The 22,524-nt window shown below is 52.0% G+C and overlaps 2 protein-coding genes across 4 annotated transcripts; one reads left to right on the forward strand and one right to left on the reverse strand.

Moving 5' to 3' along the window:
• The first annotated feature begins 924 nt into the window (after positions 1 to 924).
• Positions 925 to 4,781, forward strand: LOC147187355 (neuronal acetylcholine receptor subunit alpha-2-like). Its single transcript, XM_086100772.1, has 6 exons — positions 925 to 1,180; positions 1,761 to 1,912; positions 1,977 to 2,021; positions 2,126 to 2,235; positions 2,699 to 3,683; positions 3,805 to 4,781. The coding sequence occupies exons 1-6, from the start codon at positions 1,135 to 1,137 to the stop codon at positions 3,928 to 3,930; spliced, it is 1,464 nt and encodes a 487-aa protein (XP_085956898.1). The 5' UTR covers positions 925 to 1,134; the 3' UTR covers positions 3,931 to 4,781.
• Positions 4,062 to 16,360, reverse strand: ptk2bb (protein tyrosine kinase 2 beta, b). Of its 3 annotated transcripts, XM_086100768.1 has the most exons (31): positions 16,236 to 16,360; positions 14,091 to 14,323; positions 13,726 to 13,904; positions 13,565 to 13,652; positions 13,021 to 13,100; positions 12,885 to 12,947; positions 12,722 to 12,776; positions 12,511 to 12,651; positions 12,354 to 12,428; positions 11,888 to 11,989; positions 11,686 to 11,803; positions 10,973 to 11,012; positions 10,861 to 10,895; positions 10,725 to 10,769; positions 10,510 to 10,607; positions 10,173 to 10,254; positions 9,990 to 10,090; positions 9,523 to 9,638; positions 9,346 to 9,446; positions 8,788 to 8,877; positions 8,338 to 8,542; positions 7,756 to 7,864; positions 7,631 to 7,690; positions 7,430 to 7,552; positions 5,835 to 5,987; positions 5,613 to 5,648; positions 5,494 to 5,518; positions 5,047 to 5,081; positions 4,829 to 4,963; positions 4,559 to 4,639; positions 4,062 to 4,440 (listed from the first exon to the last, which is right to left on the reverse strand). In XM_086100768.1, the coding sequence occupies exons 2-31, from the start codon at positions 14,289 to 14,291 to the stop codon at positions 4,225 to 4,227; spliced, it is 2,988 nt and encodes a 995-aa protein (XP_085956894.1). In that variant the 5' UTR covers positions 14,292 to 14,323; positions 16,236 to 16,360; the 3' UTR covers positions 4,062 to 4,224. The 3 variants fall into 3 exon arrangements, with proteins under 3 accessions (XP_085956894.1, XP_085956892.1, XP_085956893.1); XM_086100766.1 differs by having other exon boundaries at positions 5,613 to 5,987; XM_086100767.1 differs by lacking the exon at positions 16,236 to 16,360 and adding an exon at positions 15,074 to 15,202 and having other exon boundaries at positions 5,613 to 5,987.
• Positions 16,361 to 22,524: the final 6,164 nt, after the last annotated feature.

The raw sequence follows: 22,524 nt of genomic DNA on the forward strand, positions 1-22,524 counted from the left end.
TTAAAAAGCACTTTGCCGCGTGAGCTTTTCCTCAAGCGCTGTCACACTCATCAGATGGCGCGCGGCGGCTCTCCCGTTTGCTTTCCTCGGGCCCGGGAATCCAATTTCATTCCGGATGAAATGCATTCTTTTTATTTTTTGGTTCGCCAACGTCGATACAGGCGACCGGCGCGTTCCAAAGCCCCGCCTTCATTTATTGCCTTCTCGCTTGTCACCTTTTGTACGAATGCACAAAGCGGGACGCAAACGAAGGCAACTGCCAACGGGGCAAACGAGTCGCGAGCTGCAATCCAAGCCGATGCGCATGTTGTCAGCGTTCGTTGCGGCCCGCACAAACGAGCCAGAAGGCTGACGTCACTCGGCCAACGTGGCGGCGCATCCCTCCGACTAAGTGAAGGCGTGCGTACGATTTTTATTCCATTTTTTTTTTCTTCCCTCTCACACGCGCGATGAGATGAAGCCGGCAGAGCGCGCCTCCGAGCGCTTTGCGGCGTTTCGCCAGAAATGACAAGTTTGAGCGGCCCTTTCCCGGGTAGCGCGCTAGCTAGCTCGCTCGCGCGACATAAGCCCGCCGAGCAGACCGAACCGACGGTGCGTCCGACGCGACGGAACTCCCGTTGGCTTCCGATTTGCGGCCAACGTAGCTCATGGAGCCCGCCTGACTCGCCTTCCCCAACGAACAACTTAGCCGGCAAAAGTCACTTGCGGAACGGTCATCTGGACTGCTTTGGGATAACAGGGCCCGAGTCTGCCCCCGGGTGATCAAAAGACATTTCCGCAGTGTAGAGAGCGAGAGAGATTCACATTTCTTTCCATGCATACTCGAGGCCACTGATGAGAGAGAGAGAGAAAGAGAAGGCGTGGCCATGAAGGCGGCAGACATTAAAGCCCAGCTGCAGCGCGTGCACGCGTGTTCCTCCAAAAGCGCAGGCGCTCGCTCCGTTCATCTCCCTCCTCGTCTTCTGGATGGGTGAAAATCATTTTTGCTCAGGTGCGCTTCCAAGATTTGGGATGCCCATTGACTGAGCGTCAAGCGGTCGCGGGTCAAAGCGCCCGTGAGATGTCTCGCCGCAGCCGAGAGGACGCACGGCGCGCCGCGAGATAGCGCCTTCCTTCCCTCGCCGCGCCGTCCGCATGGAGCCGCTTCGTTGGCTCTGGCCGCTGCTCTTCTGGCAGGCGGGTACGTCAAGGCGCCGCCCGCCTCCTCCGACGCCACGTAGCGCGACGCGCGCATTTGGGCTTTTCATTGCGATCCTCGCGGCGCGGGGCTCTGACGCGAGCGGCTCCAAACGGAGTGCGTTTGGACTCGCCGGAGAGCAAAAGTCCGCTCCGGAGCTTTGTTGACTTTCGATCAGCGGTGTCGAACTCATTTTAGTCGCGGGCCAATTATGACGGTGAAACCGCAAAATGATCACTTGTACGCAACAAATTAAGAGATGACTCGTTTTGAAATGAGTCAATTACGATCGTCAGTTCGAGTGTAAACGGGGTCACAAAATGATCGCACAATCTCGATCTGACATTTGGGTCCAGATTTTAGCAAGTCGACACAAAGGATTTGCTTTCGCGGGCCACATAAAATGACCCGGCGGGCCGGATCTGGCCCCCGGGCCTTGAGTTTGACACCTACGCTTTCGATGGGAGACAGACGGCGTGCGTGAGAGAGATAGAGGACGAAAGAAAAACAAACAAGCGAGCCCCGAAAAAAGGCGCACGGCGGCAAGAAAAGCAAAAAGCTGCGCTTTTTCCTCTTGGGCCAGCGGCGTGTCACGCGACGGCGCACTCTCACGCCGAGGACGAGCTCTTCAAGAGGCTGTTCGCCAGCTACAACAAGTGGTCCAGACCCGTGGCCAACATCTCCGACGTGGTCATCGTCAAGTTCGGACTGGCCATCGCGCAGCTCATCGACGTGGTGAGTCGCGGCCTCGCTTTTTTGGGCACGGCGAATCTCCCTAACGTCACTTGCCGTCCGTCAGGACGAGAAGAACCAAATGATGACGACCAACGTGTGGCTCAAACAGGTGGGAGCAAACGCACCTTTGCCATCACTTTGGCGCGACGATGCAAAGGCGAAGGCGCGCGCGGCCTCGCTTGTTTTGTTCTGGCATTTGATGTCGGTCCCCAGGAGTGGAACGACTACAAACTTCGCTGGCGGCCGTCGGATTACGACAACGTGACGTCCATCAGAGTTCCGTCGCAGCTCATTTGGGTGCCGGACATTGTCCTCTACAATAAGTGAGTAGGCGGGAATGCTTGCGAAGGCGCTCGGGAGCCAAAGATGAGTCGAGTTCGGATGAGGATGACGATTAGTCTCGATGGGCCGCGGCCGAACGTCCCTGACGTGATTGTGGTGCCCTCTAGTGGCGTCGCGTGTCGCAGCTCCGCAAATCTCAACTCGGGGACAGTTGATTAGGGACACAAGCTCAGCAGGGAGCTCCGCGATCCATGTCTGGCTTCGCCGAGGAATCCCCTTTATTCGCAAGCGGTCATGGGGGCCCGGTGGACTGTCCGCGCCAATGAAGGCGAGCCCACTCGGCTCCAGGATTCTTTTTCTTTTGATGCGAGAATGGTCTGCTTCATCATTTCAAACGATAATGTTGTTGTCATTCCGTCCCGCCTTGGCTCGGCAGGACAGAATTTTTCAACGGCCCGGGAGGTGACCCCCCCCCCCGCGCGCGTTTGGCGTCTTTCTCTGCAGCGCGGACGGCGAGTTCGCGGTGACCCACATGACCAAGGCGCAGCTGTTCCACACGGGCGCGGTGCGCTGGGTGCCGCCGGCCATCTACAAGAGCTCGTGCAGCATCGACGTCACCTTCTTCCCGTTCGACCAGCAGAACTGCAAGATGAAGTTTGGCTCGTGGACCTACGACAAGGCCAAGATCGACCTGGAGCGGCCGGAGGCCTCGGTGGACCTGGGCAACTACTGGGAGAGCGGCGAGTGGGCCGTCGTCAACGCGGTGGGCACCTACAACACCAAGAAGTACGACTGCTGCCGCGAGATCTACCCGGACATCACCTACCTGTTCACCATCCGCCGCCTGCCGCTCTTCTACACCATCAACCTGATCGTGCCCTGCCTGCTCATCTCCTGCCTCACCGTGCTGGTCTTCTACCTGCCGTCCGACTGCGGCGAGAAGATCACGCTGTGCATCTCCGTGCTGCTCTCGCTCACCGTCTTCCTGCTGCTCATCACCGAGATCATCCCGTCCACGTCGCTGGTCATCCCGCTCATCGGCGAGTACCTGCTCTTCACCATGATCTTCGTCACGCTCTCCATCGCGGTCACCGTCTTTGTGCTCAACGTGCACCACCGCTCGCCCGGCACGCACCGGATGCCGCGGTGGGCGCGCGCGGCTTTCCTGGAGCTGGTGCCGCGCTGGCTGTTCATGAGGAGGCCGGCGCCCGACGCCGGGCGCCGGCGCTCGCCGGCGCCGAGGCGGCGCCAGCGGACGGCTCGCGTCAGCACCTCGGCCCGGTGGGCCCGGGAAGCCCCCCGCGGCTCCCCGGGGGACCTGGAGCTGGGAACCCTCGCCTCCTATTTCTCCTTCCGCCCGCAGAAGGCGGCGGCGAGTCGGGCCGCCGGAGAGCAAGCCCGCCTCCCGCTCTCGCCCGCCGTCGTCCGGGCCCTGGAGGGGGTGCGCTACGTCGCCGATCACCTCAGGGCCGAGGACGCCGACTTCAGCGTGAGTTGTGTTGTCGTTTCAAAAAAATTGAAAATATCCCCCAAAGCGCATGTGCTGCGTCTGATAGACTGGTTGAATTGAAATGAAGCTGAGATGGCTTTTGACGCTTGCTTGCATGCAGGTGAAAGAAGACTGGAAGTACGTTGCCATGGTGATCGACCGCATCTTCCTGTGGATGTTCGTCCTGGTGTGCCTGCTGGGCACCGTGGGCCTCTTCCTGCCTCCTTGGCTGGCAGGCATGATCTAGAGCGCGTTCCGCTCAGCCAAAGCGGACCAATGCTAACGCGAATGAATGAATGTTAGCGCGTCGGCTCTTGCCAACGCTTCGTTTCCGTTCCCGTTCGGGATAGCGGGGGTAAAATGGGCTCGTTTAGTCGCTTTCCGTTTGCGCCGATCCATTTATTGGGGTCACGCACAGCAACAACAGACGTTTTTTTTGTTTTTCATCGGCTATACCGCTCCGATCACGGCTAACGTGGGGTCGACTAAAATGCAGCTATGATTGCAAATTTCTCAATTTCTCCACTTTTTCTCGGGGGCGTCAGGGCTGCACGGGCTTGGCCAGGTTGGCGCGCACGCGGGCCTGGTCCACGGCGTCCAGCATGTTCTTGCTGTCCACGGCCAGGTTGTGGGCCGCCGCCAGCATCTGCTTGCGGCACTCGTCCCGCAGCGACGTGATGGCGTTCTGCTGCGCCAGACGCATCTTGCTGATCAGCTCCGCCATGTCGTTGTTCAGCAGCTTCTGGGTGCCCTCGATCTGCGCGCGAGGGCGGACAAGACGTACCGTCCAACAAACGTTACATCGTCACACTTTGCGATTTCCCTTCCCGGAGAACACTTCTCCGAAATGTAAAAGGAGACGGCGTGGCCTGTACCTCGGTGCGCACAGATTCGTGCAGAGTGGGCAGGACGTCGTCCACGCTGCTGATCAGATCTCTCAAGGCCATCCCCACCGACTGCGAACACAACGGCACTTCATCAAAAAAACGTGGATGTGAATGTGTTGTATACGCCCCCCTGTATGTAGCCAGTAGAAACACGGCAGGATGATGAAAATAAGACTCTTGGGAATAAATCATGAGAGTTCCCAGGAAGAAATATCACTTTGTCGAATTTGAAATGAGATTCGGGACCGTTGATGTCACCTGCACGACCGCGACATACTGCTCAGGCTGCATGTCGACGATATCGTTCTTGAGCTGCACCACCACTTTGACGACGTTCATCACGCACGGGTAAACCTTGTCGTCGGAACGGTCCAGCTCAGCCGTGGGCGCCGCCTAATTCGGGGTGGGGGGGATAGATCATCACAAAACCAATGTCGAGCCGGCATCGATCGTGAGAATGCAAGAGTTGTCATCACCTGCGCTGTGAGCCGCGGAGGCTTGAACGGCGGGCCTGGAAGATACAAGACACCTTATTAGGTACGCCCTTTTTGTTGTTGTTTTCCCTACGGGCTTGTAGAACCGGGTCTTTTCGATTTGGTTTCGTGCATATTTTAGTACCTTATGTTCTATCGATTTAAATTGGTCGTAATCATTGGTTTTAAACCGGCCGACACCATGACACCCAATTTGATTTGATTTCCACGGTTAGGGTTCATGCAGCAATGTGACTAAGCAGACATGTTACGGCACCGCAACTCGTTCAGCAACAGACTGAACACAAAGGGTGATGCGACGCATCCAGACAGACAATACAAGTACTCCCAGTCATATGTTCTTTACCACGGCAATGAACGATTAATAGTGGCGTACTGATACAAACGCCTTGGCATTTTCCTCTCGGAATGTTCCACTCTTTGGCTTACCGTTTTCATCATTTGCCTCATCGGACTACAAGAGAGGGAGAAAAAACCCCAAAAGAGCTGATTTAGGACAACGTCAGTGTGGATGATCAAACTAGAGCGCAAGTGAAGACAAAACCTACCACCGGTGGTGGGGTTTCGTCTGGTCCCACGGGGTCCTGCAAAAGAACAGGCAGGTTCATTTTATAGCAAACGGACACGGAGCTTCTCTTTGGCACACTTAAGAGGGGCACATCGATCTTAAGACGAGCGGAACGCCCGCGGCGAGCGAGGGGGACTCCGCCGTCTGGCCAGCCGGACACGGCGAGCGGCTTGACAAAGACGAGCGAGGCTGTGTTCCCCACCAGGAGTCGCTCCTCCTTCTCCAGCCACATTTTGTCGGCCTCCATCTGCACCTTCTGGCGGCGTAAGGTGTCGCGCAGTTGCCGACGCTCCATCTGCCAAAGCCGCTGGGCGTCCTGGCGGCTGTTGGGCTCCGCTCCGAAGAACTCGTTCTCCTGCGACAACCGGCAAAGCGTCACGACACAACTTGTTGAAGCTGACAAAACGTGCACCCGATCATTTTTCGGTCCCCTTTCACTGGGGTGCACCCCGGTGGTACAGTATCGGGGCTATCGTGATTTTTTTAGCTTGTTTTAATTACTTTTAGAGCAAGCTTATTACTTTTTACGATTTCAAAACTGCTTTATTTTAGTTTAGTTGTCATTTGGTTTCGTCCTAGTTTTTGTTGTTTGTTTGTTCTTAACATGGAATATTTAGAGTGTTTTTTAAACTTGGCTATTACAACCTTGTCTTGTACAGTAACCAAATTGGTCACTTGCCATCCTTGCACATTTTTGGACCAGAACGAGCTTGTTATTACTATGACGTGTTGGCCTGTTAGGGGCAGTAAAGCGCAGGCATGCGGATAACACACCTCCACCTGAGTTTATTGACTAGAAGAAGAAGGTCCCGCCAAGACACCAAAGAAGAAGATATTGCCAGCAACGGCGCGGACCCAAGACAACATGGCGGAGTGAAATGCTCGATGGACGGCCAAATTGGAAAGAGATCAACTCCACGGATTAACTTTAAAAAAATCGGTAGTGCCGCTTCATGGAAGATGAGAGTTGATATATTGACACCATGAAAAAAATCACCAACAAGAAAACTACAAACTGGAGTTGGCAGGTAAGCGCAACTCTGCTGTCATTGTGAGTGGGAATGAAATCGATGAGGTGTCTGAGGGAAGAAACCGGAGGAAAAAGAGGATCAAGTCAAGTTTCTTTCTACCCAAAAACAAACCAAAAAAAGGCTGGGAAGAGGCAACGTTGTTTTGAAGAGGGCGTTTCCAGTTATATCCAGTTAAAAAAAATCTTGCAATGTTGTTGAGAGACCGTAACGTAGGATTCGGGGAAAGATTTGAGTGTCAACATTTCGCTGTTGTATTTGAACGTACAAAGTGTAGAAATGTTTTTGACGTGGGGATCTTTTTTGTTGTTGGCCTTGAATTTTAAATGTTACCACCACTCGTATTGAGACGTTTAGTAAAAACTTGTCAATTCGTCGTGAATTTAGAACAGACCTAATACGTGCCGTTAATTTGCGATTAATCCTAATCGACTATGGCAATCATGCGATTAACTCTTTGAGTCTTTTCCTCACCTACGTGCTCCCTTTTCACGCGTGAAACCTGCCAACCTCAACGTGTCTTATAATGACACCAGGGAGGTAAGATTGCTCAGATGGCGCCTGTAATTTTCACTTCGGGTTGTACTCAGTTTTGTTGCCAGTGGTTTACACGTGAGTTTTGAGGTGACATTGGCAACTTCACTCGAGTGGTTGTGTAACCAAAGCTGAGTCCAAAATAAATTTGGCTCCAAAGCAAATGGAATTTGGAAAACCCGCAAGTTGAAGCGCTCACAAGTCAGCGCCACAATAGATGTGTGAATCGTTTTACCCCCATGCTGCGACGTCGAGGAGACCTGATGGTCAGTGGCAGAGTGTTCATGGAGTCCACGGGTGACTGATATTCACACGGGATGGCCAGGTCCGGCGAGCTGGCGCACAAAGCTTCGTTCAGCTGCGGGGACACACGCGCATACTCGTTTTCTTCAAGTATTCTTTTCGCCGAGTTAGAAGCCGCACTGAAAGTACGCACCTGAATGTGCAAGCCGATGCTGAGCGTGTTCCCAAAGCGCCCCGCTTTCTTTCTTGAAGGCTGCAATCATGACAAGAAGCTTGTGGGTTGACGGCGTCGTTGAGCGCGTCGCACGCAGCTTCTACCTTGGGAGGTGGCTCGGAGAAGCTGAACTTGGTGTCCAAATATTTGATGGAGCGCGTCCTGTCCCGCTTGCGTTCCGCTTCCTGCTCCTTCTCCATCTTGTGCACGTCGCTGGCAAAGCCATTTGAGTTGGATAAATCAAGGTGGATCCAAGAAGTTAACACAATTTTAGGAATATATTGAAATGTTTTCGAAAATAACCCCACATTTAAAAAAACGATTGGAGATTGGCCTTTTAAAATGTCCAACTAGACTGCTGCAAAACTATCATTTGCTCTGTCGTTGCTAATTATACGAGTCAGACCTCTGCTAGCTTAATGCTAACACACGACGCAAAACACCATTGACGTGCTGTGCTATTGACTAGCATTGATAGCTGCTATGTTCTAACCTTTTCAGCAACAGATGCTGTGTGTGTGGACACAAATGGTGCATCAGCACATGTAGACAGACAACATAAGAATATTCCCAGGCATATATTCTCTCTCCTCAGCGGAAAGCAACAGACATGACTCTCGTTCTTGTAAGCGATGCCTTTCAGTTACCAAATGAGGTTCCGTGCAGATAGAAAGGTGCAGCAGTACCTGATCTTGACCACCAGCTCAGTGAAGTTGGGCCTCTCTCTGGGGTCGTAGGACCAGCAGCGCGTCATGAGGGAGTAGAGCGCCGGCGGGCAGTTGTCGGGCTTGGGCAGCCGGATGCCTTGCTCCAGCTGGTTGATGACGTCTCGGTTCTCCAGCCAGAAGAAAGGCTGCTGGCCTCGGCTCAGGATCTCCCACATGCACACGGCTGCGGGGTGGTGGGGAGACACGCAACTCGAGCGGGCTGCCGCGTTTTGCTCATAGGGCCCCAAAGCAGTCTGCGCCACTTTGCGACTCTTGCGTTTGGGATTTAAATTTATGGCGAGCAAAGCAGTCGTGCTGGGAAACACTTCATGAGCTCGTCTACTAATTGTGTGAGAGCTTTCGTTGTCACGTGAATCGCATGAAAAAGCAATCGGCGCTCCAATACATTGAAATGAAAATCCTACTGACCAAACATCCAGATGTCGCTGGCTGTGGTGAAGCGTCTGAAGTTGATCGATTCGGGCGCCATCCACTTGATGGGCAAGCGGGTCACAGACGCTGCCGGTTTCAAGAGAGTCATCATTGTTATCCGCTGAACGCAAATTAATTTTTCACGTTTATTTTACAGGAAGCAGAAATGCACATCCGGAAGTCAGCCTCTGGTGCCATTTTCCTGTTTTCACCTCCTGGAGCACCGCTTGTAAGTCCCTTGACTTTTTGTGCACAGTATTTGGGTTTTGAGTCTTGGTTGTTATCTTGGTTGCATATTTGTCGGGTGCAAACGCCGCATCTCCCAAATGAGGCGTTCAATGTGAAACGGTGACTTGATTGAGCTGTTTAACAGTCGGAAATGAATCTGCACATGTTTCCCTTCGTGGCTGACCCGTTCCTTCCGCACCGAAGCGTGACAGCCATCGCTTTTGGTTGTAACCAAACTCAAATCCATCGCCACCTCGAGATTGACGGTCGGGGTGCGGAAAGAGTCTTCCGGCGAGAGCGCCTTTGATATTACGGCGCTCCACTAACCTTTGTAGTACTCTTCGTCCTCGATGTAGCGCGACAGTCCGAAGTCTCCCAGCTTGACGCAGTCGGGACTGGCCACCAGCACGTTTCGAACGGCAATGTCTCTGCGTTGAGCCCCCAAAAGACATCCGGCGTATGTCGAGATGGAGGCTCAGACACGAGATTGTGGCTTTGACTGACCTGTGCACCATGTTGACGCCTTCGAGGTAGACGAGCGCTTTGCAGATTTGCAGACTGAACAGCACCAGGGTCATGTTGCTCAGCTTGTTCTGCTTCTCAGTCAGGTACTTGCCAAGCTGGGAACACGTAGCACACATATGCAGCCACATTTGATGAGTGCCTATTTCAGATTTTGTTTCATAGTTGCCATATCATGTTGATCCTCATTTCTTTTCACCCGTCTGTGGTGTTTTGCGTCATATGTTAGCATCAAGCTAGCAGACGGCTACAATGTAATGACATGCCCTAGCGACACCAGAGCACATCGACAGAAAGAAGTAAATAAATAAATGAATAAATAAAGTGGCCTAGCTGGTCTCTGAACCACAACTCGATCGAGAACCTGGGAAGGATCTGCGTTTTCGAGTTCCCGAGAGGAACCCAATGATTATTTCCACCTCGGTATGTAACATCTGACCACGACTGACCTCTCCGTACTCGTAAAGCTCCATGACGATCCACACGGGGTTCTCCTCGATGATGCCGATGAGCTTGACGATGTGAGGGTGATTCAGATTCTTCATGATCACTGGCAGGCGCGCCAAAGAAGGAGTGATTTTTTTTTCCCCCGCCCCCAGCGTTATTTTGGAATTGATGGTCGGCAAACCTACCCGCTTCGCTCATGAATTTCTCCATGACGTCGGCCGAGCAGTCCTTGCACGTCTTGACCGCCACTTTCACCTGGTCTCCATTCTGATCCGATGACGACAACACACGGTTGAAATCAATCATGCGGCGGACCGCAAACAGCGACAGGCGACGCGTACACACAGGTTTTGTACTCGGCGACAATTCTGATTGTGTGATAATCACACCCCAAAAAGGGGCAGACGTAGACGAGTGTTCTGTCCACCGGCCGGAGCACCTTTGGCCATTTCGGTGCACTAAAGTCAGTAAGGCGCTTGTTGCTGTTAGCCATGTTTTCTCAAGTGGAGTTCTCAGACTTACCGCGGCTGCGTAAACGCCGTCGTAGACTTCCCCGAAAAAGCCCTCGCCCAGGATTCGCCCGAGTGTGATGTCGCCGCGGTCGATCCCGTACTTGACAACTTCACAAAGAAATGATGAAATTGTTCTTTGAAATGATTTAGGGAGCAAAATCACACGTGCCATCGAGGAAAGTGCCCCCCCCGGTTCTGAACACGAGACGGTGAATTGCAACCAACCTGATCCGGGTCTTTCGTCCATAATCTCACAATAGATATCCGACCCTGAAAATACAAAATAACCAAGGAGGAATTTGACGGATAGTGTCACTCATGTGTTCGGTCCGAAAATAAGGAAGGAATAAAGCGTACGTACCCATACTGTGTCGCATGGAGCCGGTGTCCCTTTCTCTGGGGAGAAAGCACGCAAATTCAAACTGCGGGGCTCGCATGGCGAGGCCCCTTTGGTGCCCCAAAATTGGACTCACCCAGTCGGGATCTCAGGGAGGGAGCTCCGCGCGCTGGCATCTAGCAAAGATTGCACAAAACGCGCATGTTGAAGTCACGGCTTCAAGGGGGAACAGGTGTAAATTAGGCCTAGAGATGCCACAAGATGGCGATAGAGCACCACTTTTCTCTTGGACGAAGCTACGGCCTGAATAAACAAAGCTCCTCCCCTCACGCCGACACACGGCGGTGCCTCCAGATGCTAATTTAATTCGTTCCCTGACTGCACCCGCCCTTGATCCCCCCCCCCCCCCCCGAGAAGTGACAACCGTTACTGTTTTGTTTGTTGAGGACACTCGCACTCCATCGTATCGTAAGTAGATCATTAAAAAGCAGGACACATTTTGCGCAACATGAAACATTCATTCAGGCTCCTACAGGCATGTGAGACGTGGCCGTACGATTAAGTTATGCAGACCTAAACGAAGAAGAGTTTCACGACTCCCGTCAGTGACTCGGTAAAAGGCAGTCGTATTTCTCTTTTTCTTTGCGGAAGAGATGCGCTTGCTCTGTTTTGCCATTCATGAGCCAGTCTAAAAGATTTCCCGCGTGTTCGTATGAAGCTATCAGATTTTGGGGGACGCCAAGATGGTGCCAAAGCAACACTTGGACCATAAACGGGGCTTCGACCTGAGCGCCAAAACGGCAAACGAGGGAACCCAAGCTCGCAGGCCAAGGTATTTAGCGCCGTTACTGTGATTTGGCCTGCAGATGATGGACTCCTCCGAGTTGTTCTCCAAGCGCCAGTAGCCGTCGATGAGATCTATCATGTTCTCGGCCATGGGCACGGTGGCCACGTTGATGGACAGGTGCTGCGCGGGGGCAGAATGACAAGTGGTCAAAGGGTACAAAGTCGCGTTTTTCTTCGGGGTTCATTTTCCGGCGCCGGTACGCACTTGTCTGGCGCCTTCGACATCCAGATTGATGAGGGCCTTGCCGTCGCTCTGGGACAAACATTGCACTTTCTTGATCTGCTTGAAGTCGGCCAGAAAGACGGGCTGAGGAAGACGGCGGCTTTTACATAAGTCATGCGGAGCATCTCCAAGACGGACTACAGCGGCAACTCGCGAGCCAAATAATCGCGGCAAAATCTTTTTGCCTTCTTTTGAGGACGGTCAGAGAATCGGAACACCTCGCGAGCCGATGGCGTTCGTTCAACGGCAGGATAGCGTAATACGATATCAACATTGTTGATTTTAACACATGCGTGGTGATCGTTTGCCAAAATGCGAGACCGATCAATTTGGACTCGCCGGTCGAGTGCCGTAAAAATCCCAATCGATTTTGACACGACTTGGATCGCGTCGTCGTTTGGCTCTTTTCCGAATCGCTTTTCTGAAACCAAATCTGCGCCCCGCTCACCGCCGAGTTCTTCTGCGTGCGTTGGCGGATCCCCCTCCCGCCGATGACCAGCTCCACGGCCAGACTCCAACCTTGCTGTGAACGCACGTCGTTGGTTTAAGCCGCCGCCCGGCGCTCACTCTGAGGCCGCCGTCTCGAATCGCGCGGCCGCACCCACCACGAGCTCGCAGGGGAAAACCTCCTCGTCGTAACTGGCAAACTCCTTGAGGGTCTCGAAGAACCTGACCACGCAGTCGTCCTCCTTGAGCGTGGCGAACTGCTGGAACGTCTGCTGGATCAGCTTGCGGAGTTGCTTCGACTGGACCACGGCGCCCGTTTTAGTCAAGGGTTTCAGATCAAAGGTTCGCTCGCACGAGCGCATAGTTTACCTTCATGCTGTTGATCAGCTCCGCGGGGAAGAAAAGGTCCAGGCCCACCTCTTTTCTTTACGCAGCGAGGAACGGCGAGCATTCAAGCAAATCGCGCCACTCAACCAAGTCCGTTTGCCATTGCAAAACAAACAAAGATCACGTGTGGGAACGGGCAACTTACTCGAGCAGCTCAAAGTTGGACTTCTTCTCCAGTCCTTTTGCGTTCATGTCCTTGTAAAACCTCCTAGAAGCAAATGTAAAGCATTCATCAAACAGCCAAAGTCAATCTGCCCTTGACCCTTCGGTATATTCATCACCTGATCTCCAAGCAACCCAGCTGTAACGCCATCCCGTCGCTGACCTTGCTGGCGTGATACTGCATGTAATCGCTCCGTACCTGACATCAAATCGGAACAAAAACGTCTCGCCAACGAAAATTCATGAAACTAGGTGAGTGCAACAGGTACGGCCATCGGGCCGATACCAACCACCGGTCATGTCCTCCTCGCCAGTAGTTGGCGCCACACTGCGGCCATTTGACACGTTGGCAAATTGTACATCAAAAAGAAGGACGGGTCTTTGTTCACTATTATCCGTCTGTGGTCATTCGAACGCTAGCCGTATAGCCATAGCATCAGTCGGCGCTAAAACTTGCACCGGTATCAGTCAGGAAAAAACAAAACTGCTGTCGAACCTCCTCCGTCAGAACCAATAAAGCGAACTCCGTCAAGCACATCGCAATCTGGGTGCGAATCAAAACCGTACCCGCTCGTGCTAAACTTTGCTAACTTGATAACTTCACTCGAGTCTGTAGCAATCCAAACGAGCCAAAAATCCAAAGCGATAGGCTTTGTCAATGACCTGTTGGTAGAAGTAGACCAGCGTGGATCGGTCGTCTTTGAACTTTTCCAGGAAGTTGACGGGGATGTATCGGATGCGAAGGTCATACCTGGTCATCGGAGGACAAGAAGGTGAAGCGCGCGCGCCCGCCCCGCCTTCGCCGACAGCTCCGGTGCCTTTACCTCCACTCGGCCTCCACGTGGTGGCTCTCGTAGCGCTGCTCCACCTCCCCCACGGTCAGCTCGGGATGGAGCCAGTGGAGCTCCTCGGATTTGAGGTGCTTCAGCAGCAGGCCGAAGCATCGCGTGTGCTCCACGTTTGGACCCAGACGCCCGCTGATCAGGATGGATCGGATAATCGCCTGAGGGTGAACGCCATCTTCACATGTTTTCGGTCCAAAACAATCCATTCCAAGCAAATCAAACAAACTGGAGAATGCTAGCTCTGTGGAAATCGCGCAAAATGTGGACGGGAACAATCGCAAACAATCGGAGAGCTGGGTCACAGAAGCGCTCCAAAAGGAAGCTCCGCTCCTCATAGCGATCACCTTGATTTGCCAGGAGCTGTCACACTTGACCAGCTTGAAGTTCCTGCCCAGGTTGTTGTTGGTGCAGAAGCACACCTTGAGGATCTTGACGGGCCCGCCGTCGCCGGCGACGGGCAGGGACTTGCCGCCCGGCTCGGTGGCGCTCTGTCTCGGGCTGGGCACCTTCCAGGACAGAGTGTCGCCGGACATCACCTCGTACATGTTCACGGTCGGGCGTGCATCATATCATCATCCTAAGCCGGCAAGAAGAAAGGTCAAAGTAGCTGAGTCGAGTGTCAATGCGAACGGTCGTCCGACTGAATTTGCATTGACTTGCGAGCACAAACTTGCCATCCGACTATTCTATGGTGGCAGTGAAGTCAACCCAAGGCGCCGAACAATCGGCGGCAGGCTTCGGGCTGTTTACTGCCGCCATCGGTCGGACGAAACAACTCGAGAATTGCATGTTGGCTATTTCAAGCCGAACTCTGCTTCTGAAATGCGAGCATCCGGTTGCAAACTGGAGACACGTGGGCTAACCATGAGCATTTCTGTTAGCACGTCGTCAACCTTGACGCGACGGATAATCTTAACATGGGTTTTGCTGGAAGTCATTTCCAGAGACGAGCCAACCGTAGGTAGCCATATATTCTTAACTCACATGCTCTAACGATGAGGTGAGACGTCTTCATAAACGATACGCATTTCGGGTGTCTCGCGCATGCAGGGCAATTGAAGGAGAAAGTGTGACCAAAACTTTTGCATGCAATTCAAGTCATGACTTTGACGTTTTCTGAAAGCGAAACTAAGCTAGGCCTCCACAGAGCCAGGCTCCATATTACCATGGCAACATAGACCGGCTGAAGTGCACCGCCGCTCTTCAATCCAAACCGAAAGCGCGTCAATTCGGCCAACACCGCGAGCGAGGACGCTTTTCACTCAAAAAACAAACCAATACGCACGACTTCAACTATTTAGCTGTCGCCAAACATGAATCCACTCACCTGACAGCGGCACGGTGCATCTGTGTTTTTTTTTCTCTTCAGTTCAGTACGTTTGCTTTGCTCTCGGGCTTGTCGTGCATGCAAGCTTGTGTTTGGTTAGCCAGAGGCCACACATTCCCCAGCAGGGCCGAGTGTGCGCGCGCTTGCGTGTGTGTCGTGACGAGGGAATGAGTGGGCGCTGCGTGTTGCACCATCACCTGGGCGTAGGAGGAGGCGGCCGGACGGATGGATTGACCGCAGTTGACGTTAAAGACAAACGACTTGGGAAGAACATTTGCGCAATTGAGCAATACGTTCCAAATTCGAGCGATGAACGGTCCCAGACACCGCGATCGTCAATCTTCTTCTTTGCCTGGTTGTTCACTCAAACACATTCGCATGAGGGCTCCAGTCTAACTTTTTTTTTTTTTACCTGAAATTTTGGAAGATTTCGGCGCAGACCCTGTCAGTCGACTTGCAACTATTTTACGTGCCAGTAAAGTCAGTCTGGTAGCTGTTCACTTATCGCTGGCCAGTCTGGGAAGTTAACATATTCGTGCTGGACTGATTTGGAACATTTTTGCTCGCGTATATCCACGTCATTTTCCAGCGCGCGCTAACACACATACACACTTGACTTGTTATGGGAGCAACAAGCCTTGCAGGAAGGATCTGTATCCCAAAAGAAAGTGATTCTAACAGCCGCTCATGTTCACCGTCTCAACATTGAAGCGAATGAGGCCTTTCATTCCATTCTTTGGTACGGTGTCAGCATGAGATCGTGATGAATGACAATGAAATTCCACTGCCACGAGTGGAGCACACAGAGCTGAAATGCGCTGGAATGTGGCCGCTTGTGTGCTCACCTGCACGGACTTGTACCGCTCCTGAGCAAAGTTCTCTCTCCAAGAAAATGGCTGACATGATGATTTGTCATCATCACATCAACCGAAAGCGGGTTGGGGGGAGTGGACACTTTGTACATGAATCACATGAGCAATATGCTCAGTAATGACCACAAAGGTGATTTAAAAAAAAGAATTTCGGAAAAATGCTGGCCACTCTGTCTGTTTTATGCCCTTTCCGTGCATGTTGACACAACCAAGGCGTGCTACGGCGTTAACGTTCCAAACGTGCGCAGAAGAGTTGCTTTGTATGTAAAGGAAGAATTGTTGGCCCTTACCTGTGAGTGTTTAATCCGTCAGAAATGACAAGTAGTATTCCCGAGTGAGAGAGTTGTGCGGCAGCTGTCCTCTTTCACCTCCTTCCCTTCCCGTCTCGTCTCGTCCCGTCTGCTCGTCTCTAAGGAAGGTGGGAACACTTCCTTATTGACGCCAAAGCACACGGCAAACGGCTACATGACGGCTCACTACGAGTGATGCCTTTTTTTTCAATAATGATTTGCAACAGGGCTGTTTTATCTTCACTTTTGTTTATATACAGAGTGTTTTTGTAAGTCTGTGTTACTTTCCACAAAAACTGAACTTGGGAACTTAGCCGGATGGTTTTGCTCAAAAGCTGAAATAAATCATCCATGTTTTCTGCGGCGGACAGTCAATGTTTTTACTTTTAGCGTAGGAACGCGCTTTGCAATGATTTCGTTGCCGTCTTGCTGTCATGATCTGCAAACTCGGATAACTGAGCCCTTGACGACCATCCATTCCGATTTGCGTGTTGGCCATTGCCCGAAAGTGCAGCGTGGTTTGGATGTATGCCCCTGTCAGCGAGGGCGTACAACCAAACGACGTTCAGCTTTCAGGACACCTAAGTTGGCTTTTCATACCTTCAACAGTCGCTCAAGTGACAAACACTGTTGCAACATTATTGGTGCGTTACATAATATGAACACCAGAGGACGCCACAAGTCAAGAAAACCCGCTCTCCTTTGAACACGAGTTCAGCTTGAAAAACGTCATCTTCCCGTGCTCTACTTGAGCATGCTGACTGTTAGCGAACTAGCCTTTGACCTTCTTCTCATTCAACTATTTACAAGCACATCCATACATTTACGTGAAACAACAAAGTTTGTCCGAAGATGCGCATGTTCTTCCAAATATTCTTCTTCGTCCAGTTGTCTTTTTGGGGCCGAGCGCTGTGCAACGCAGACAGCTGTTAAAAGTTCATGTCTGGGGCACAACAACAGCCACCGCAACAGCAAAGCATGCCCGTTTCGCAGCCAGCGAAGGCCACGAAGGCCAAGAATCTACGACAGGTGGCCGGGATTTGCCTGCGCCCCGACACTCGCGGCAAGGCCACCGCTGCTGTCTTTAAAAACAAAAGTCTTTTTCAGTTACTAAAAGGAGGCTCGCGATATTGATGCAAAATGTTAAGCTCGCAGACGAGTTCAAGTGACCCTCCGCTATATCGCGGTTTGTTTGCACTCGTGCTCTGTCGCCCGTTCTTTTTGTAGGCAAGTCCCGAGGCGCCTTCAGTGCACTGGCGCAACTTGCCCGTATTGTATTAGGGAATATTGTTCAGGCGCTCACTTTATGTGTTGCTGCTCCGTGTGTGTCAAAGTAGCAGCTGTTTGAAGGTTCAGAATGGCCACAACGGCGAGGCCAATTCGTAGCATTTCCGACCATATGATAGCATTAAGCTAGCGGACCTGTTGGATGAAAGAAAACATCCATCCATGCATCCATCCTTTGTCAACACTGCTCATCCCGAATAGGATCCCGCGCTTGTTGGAGCTCATCCCAGATGACTTCGGGCGTCAGGCGGATGACACCCATAACTGTCGCGGCCAACATCCACATCGTCAGGTGAGTAGACCGCGACACCATATGGGTGAAACGTTTTGGACTTGAGAAGTCACTTTAGCACACTGGGAGTGAAGAGAGCGCACCTTGCCTCTTATTCGGAGAACTGCGAGCGAGAGAGTCTTGATTGTTGCATGTTCTCCAAGTCATGTATTTACAATAGTCTCCCATTTCGTGTTAAGGAGACGCATCAAGCGAGCACGAGCGCGAACGCTATGCCCACATAAAAAAAAAAAAAATTGGGATCGAGTCTCTGAACCACACATTGCCATGTCGCAATGTCTGTGATAGTTGATGTCACGCCAGGTCATTTGATTCAATTTTCCATTTATGCTTGAATTGACCGCGTCCCGGCTGTTTAGCTTGAGTTGCGATTCGCTCTGCTTCCACAGGAGGGCACCTAAACTAAATCGATGCACCAGTGGTGCTTTGAGGTTGTCACTCATGTAAGGCTTTCTTCCACCAGTTTGAACACCCCCCCCCCCCCCTCCCTGCAGAACAACTGATGGTTCTGCTGACCGTGTAACTATCGCCACGAGACGTTTTGGGTGGGACATAGCTCGACTATTTTTAGGGGGACTGCTGCGGCGGAATGCAGTGTGATAAAAGCCACGCTCGCCCGAGCCGGCCCACCTTAACGACCGCCGACCCCGCCCGAAAGCTGCCAGGGCTGCCCTGGTGGAATGCTTTCATCTTCCACATTGCAACCCCTCAGCCAACACCACCCCACCTTACCTTGCGTGTCCTCAAATCGTATGACGGACCGAGTGAAGCCCGGTTCAACTCGGCCCTTGGCGGGTCGTGGCATGAGCGATATGTGCATTGCTCTCAGAAAATGCCCCTTGGAGAGTTGTCCTCATTCGAAGAGTTGCAGCGTGATGCACCAAATCTCTTGAGAGGAAACGTAGCAACCTTTGCCCATTCGGTCACTGCCAGATTGAGCGCCGGCAAGACGGGAAGGTGTGAAAGGGCCGACCGTAAACCGAATTGAGGAGCAGCATAAGAAGGAAAAAAAATGGGTGAAGGTTTTCAAAATGTCCGGGTGAAAATTGTGATGGCTTTTGAGCGCTGGAGGGGGCGGGGGCTCACATCTTCTGAATTAACATTGTGTCACACACCTTTCAAGAAATGTTTTGAAACATTTGTCCTCCTCTGCAGTGACATCAGCGAGGTGAGAGGCTTCTCCTGAAAATGGAGTCGTGAGGGGTCAAGGCTCAGAGAGTCGACTTGAACCCGTTGCCGTGGAGCGAAGCGTTCCCCCGGGGGTTGTTTGGACACGTATCGAAGGGCCTTGATGACATGGCCGCCACGCTTGGCTGCTTTTTAACCGCCGCCGGCTGCTGGGTGATGCGCATGGCGGAAGAGATGTGTGACGTGAGACTGCATCATTCAAAATAAAAATAACCCAAACACCACAAGCAGAAGCTTTTTATTTCTTGATTTGTTTGTTGATTTATTTGTATGACAAATTGCCTCTTTCTCCTCTCTCGCCGTCAAGAAATGGGAAAGGTTTGGATCGCATCACTTTGAGGAAACTAAAAGAAGATTCTCACACAGGTAGGTGTCCAATTAAGAATCCAAGCGTACTTGCTTGCTCATTTGTTTGTTTGGCACACAGCTGAAGTTGACTGTAAAACCGAATTCACCTTTTATGGTTGTGACTCGCATCAGGTGTGTGTCGGGGTGACGTTCTAAAGAGCCCTCAGCAGCCACGGCCGTGATGTGCGCCGCTGAATACCCGCGCCCAATTGGCTGTCAGTGATAATAGTCCGCACCATATATGGGGATTTCCCCAACGCGGACACTCTTATGGGTGGGGATTTGGACTTTGACACAGTAGTTGTGATGATAACTCGACAACTTCCTTATGCATTCCATTCAACAGCTTCCGTATACAGACGCAAATGAGAGTACGCTGGAAAAGTGGTTGACCCCTCCAGAAAGAATCAGCAATGCCATTCATAGCTTACAATTATGAAGGTGTGCACTTAGTCACAAAATAGTCACTGAGAATGTAAATCGAGCTGCGGAAAAAAAGCAGCATGAGCAATGCTAAGCTACCATTTGCACTGTAAACGAGCCAACGTTAGCCACGGCTGCTACGTTGTTGGCAGGACTTATTCGTAATGGAGGATTACACGAACACGAAACGTTATCGCTTCTGAAGTTTTCTTTTTGAGGATGTGCAAAGAGTTCAAAAGCACACAAATAAATAGAGGTCATACGAGTTGAGCAGCGGGGTCGTCGTCGCTTCTGTCTTTTGGTTTCGACGCTTTTTGAATGATGGCGCTTCTCATTGAGATGTTGGCCGACCCAATCGCAGAGCGAAATCAAAATGATCGGTGCTTGTCGGCTTTTCATCAACTGAAAGGGGGACGACGCCACACGGTCACCAGAGCTGTTTTTTTGTGAGCCGTCGAGGCAGGAAAGAAGGCGCGGAGGCAAACGTGCGCTCTCCATGGAAAGAGCTCGCTCTCTCGCCGCTGCTGCATGTGTGCGCGCACAAACAAACGGCCCACCTCAGACAAAGCGCGTTGGGGAGGGGCCTGCAGGAGCGATGATGTCACCCCTGTAGTCAGCTAAGCCAAGACTTTAGATAATGGTGACATTTCAGGGCGGGTGATGTCATTCTTGTACACTCGCCCCGCCCCATCTCTTTCTTTCAGCTTCTAAGCCCCGCCCGCGCCTCGCCGCAACGGCACTCATCGCCGCAACCCGCCAGACTCTTTAAACGTGCGTGGGTGTCATGTGCTCCGTTGTGGGTGTTTGAATCTGTGGGCGTCGCGCTGCTGCGCTCGCCTCGTTTTGCCGCTCCAAAGCAGCGTTTTCCCGCGGATGGTGCCAGAGGTCGCGGGTCCACGTGTGCAGGATGTTCCATAATGCAAAGCATTTCGGCGTACGTTATGCCCGCTCCCCGCCAACCCATCCGCGGCTGACCGTGGCCCACTGAGACCAATCAAGGCTGCGGAGCTCCTTTTTGCAGCGTGTCCCTTGATGCGTTGGTCACCCTGAGGAGCGAGTCACATAAGGTGACTTCACCGCACAGCCTCCCCGTCGTCGCCTCTTTTGTGAAGCTTTGTTGCCTCCTGTTTGGATTTTGAATTTCCTCAAGGTGACAGTGAGAACAGGCACGAAGGAACACTGATCAAGTGTCTTTCATGCGTGTGGGAGGGATAAAACGACATCATACAAATGTGGTTTATTTGTTCAGAGCAGTGCAGCGTGTGCAAACAGTGTAGTCATCGCTTCAAAGGTTAGTGAGGGATCATCGGTGGGGATACGCCGGGTGCGGCTAATGATGAAAATGAGCTGCACTGTTGCGGACTAACAAAAGAGTTAGTTGGATGTTTCATTTCACCTTCATGTATTTGTATACATCTTTCGGAAAATGGATTGCACATGGTCGGTGCGTAGCAACTGCGGGCTATTTCAAGATGACATCTACCAAGTTAAATCCAATAGTTCACAAAGTTGTGTGTGTGTGTGTGTGTACGCGTGTGTGTGGATTTGCATATTACAGAGATTTGGTTTAACCTACTTTTAAGTGCAGCGGACTGATGGCATCGGATAGCGATGCTTGAAAGCCCGCAAGGCTTGTTGAAGCCGCTCACCGACAGTATTTTTATCCCATCCGCCGGTGCACTTTGGCCCCGTCGAGTTCCGCCGCTGCTGTCTTTCTTCCCCTGTCGAGAGGGCTCCGTGCAGCGTGCGTGAGCTGTAAACAAGTTGCCCCCCCCCACACCCCCACCCGACCCGCTGTGCCACACACACACACTTGGCTGTATCTGGGCAAAAGAGCTTTCTTGAAACCAGAAACGGCTGTTTTATCATGTGATTGCATTTTCATGGAGCGCGAGGCTACAAAGAATTTCTGTGTAGCGGCGCTGCAACGGATTCGTTGCGTTTCCGATCAGTTCAGTTGGAAAGATGCAAGAAGAAATGTAACTTTCTATCTCAAGGCACCGCGCTTCATGATGATTGTTTCAAGCCGAGTGTATTTAACGAAGCAAAAAACAAACAACGAAACCTTAAGATTGTCCAGAGGTGTGACTGTTTTGTCTGTACGTAGCCTGGGCTTGGCAGGCAACCAGTCCAGGGTCCCATTCCGGCCTCTCTGGACCAAGTAACGTTGGACAATCCGCCCGCCACGACGCTTTAAAGCCAAGCGCAGGAAAGACGTGGGAAACAAAGTGTTCACGTTTGACGGATCCGTGTTGGGGATTTAAGGAGAGCGCGAAGCGTCAAAGAGCTTAAGAGTGCAAACGCTGTTGAAAGAGCTGCTAAATCAACCGCGCTGTCTCGTTTTCTTTTTCTTTCCCCCTTACATGTGTGGGTTTGTGTCATCTCACTTGACCTGGATTTTACACCGCCGACAACCCTCGCGCCCGCAGCTAGCACGCAGACCCAAGTCAATTCAAATGTGGCATGAGGGGCAGGGAGTGAGACCGCCCCGCTCGTGCCAGAAGATGCCACTGTTTTTGCTTTTTGTCTCCGGCTTTCCGCATTGAACACACATTTGGGAGGGCATTGTTTCAAAATGCATTCATTAAGAAGGGATGTGATCTGCATCCACTTCCAGCAGCTTTTATTGAAAAGAAATTCCAAATGGCCGATTTCCTGTTTGGTTTTGCATATACATACAGTACATTCCACAAATATTACAATTTTAGTTTGTTTTTGTTACCTCTAATAACCTTGATGCGGGGGGGGGGG

Source organism: Hippocampus guttulatus, chromosome 20 (assembly GCF_054856545.1).
Source record: "Hippocampus guttulatus isolate MCC_2025c chromosome 20, RoL_Hgut_1.0, whole genome shotgun sequence".
In the NCBI taxonomy this organism is placed as follows: Eukaryota; Metazoa; Chordata; class Actinopteri; order Syngnathiformes; family Syngnathidae; genus Hippocampus; species Hippocampus guttulatus.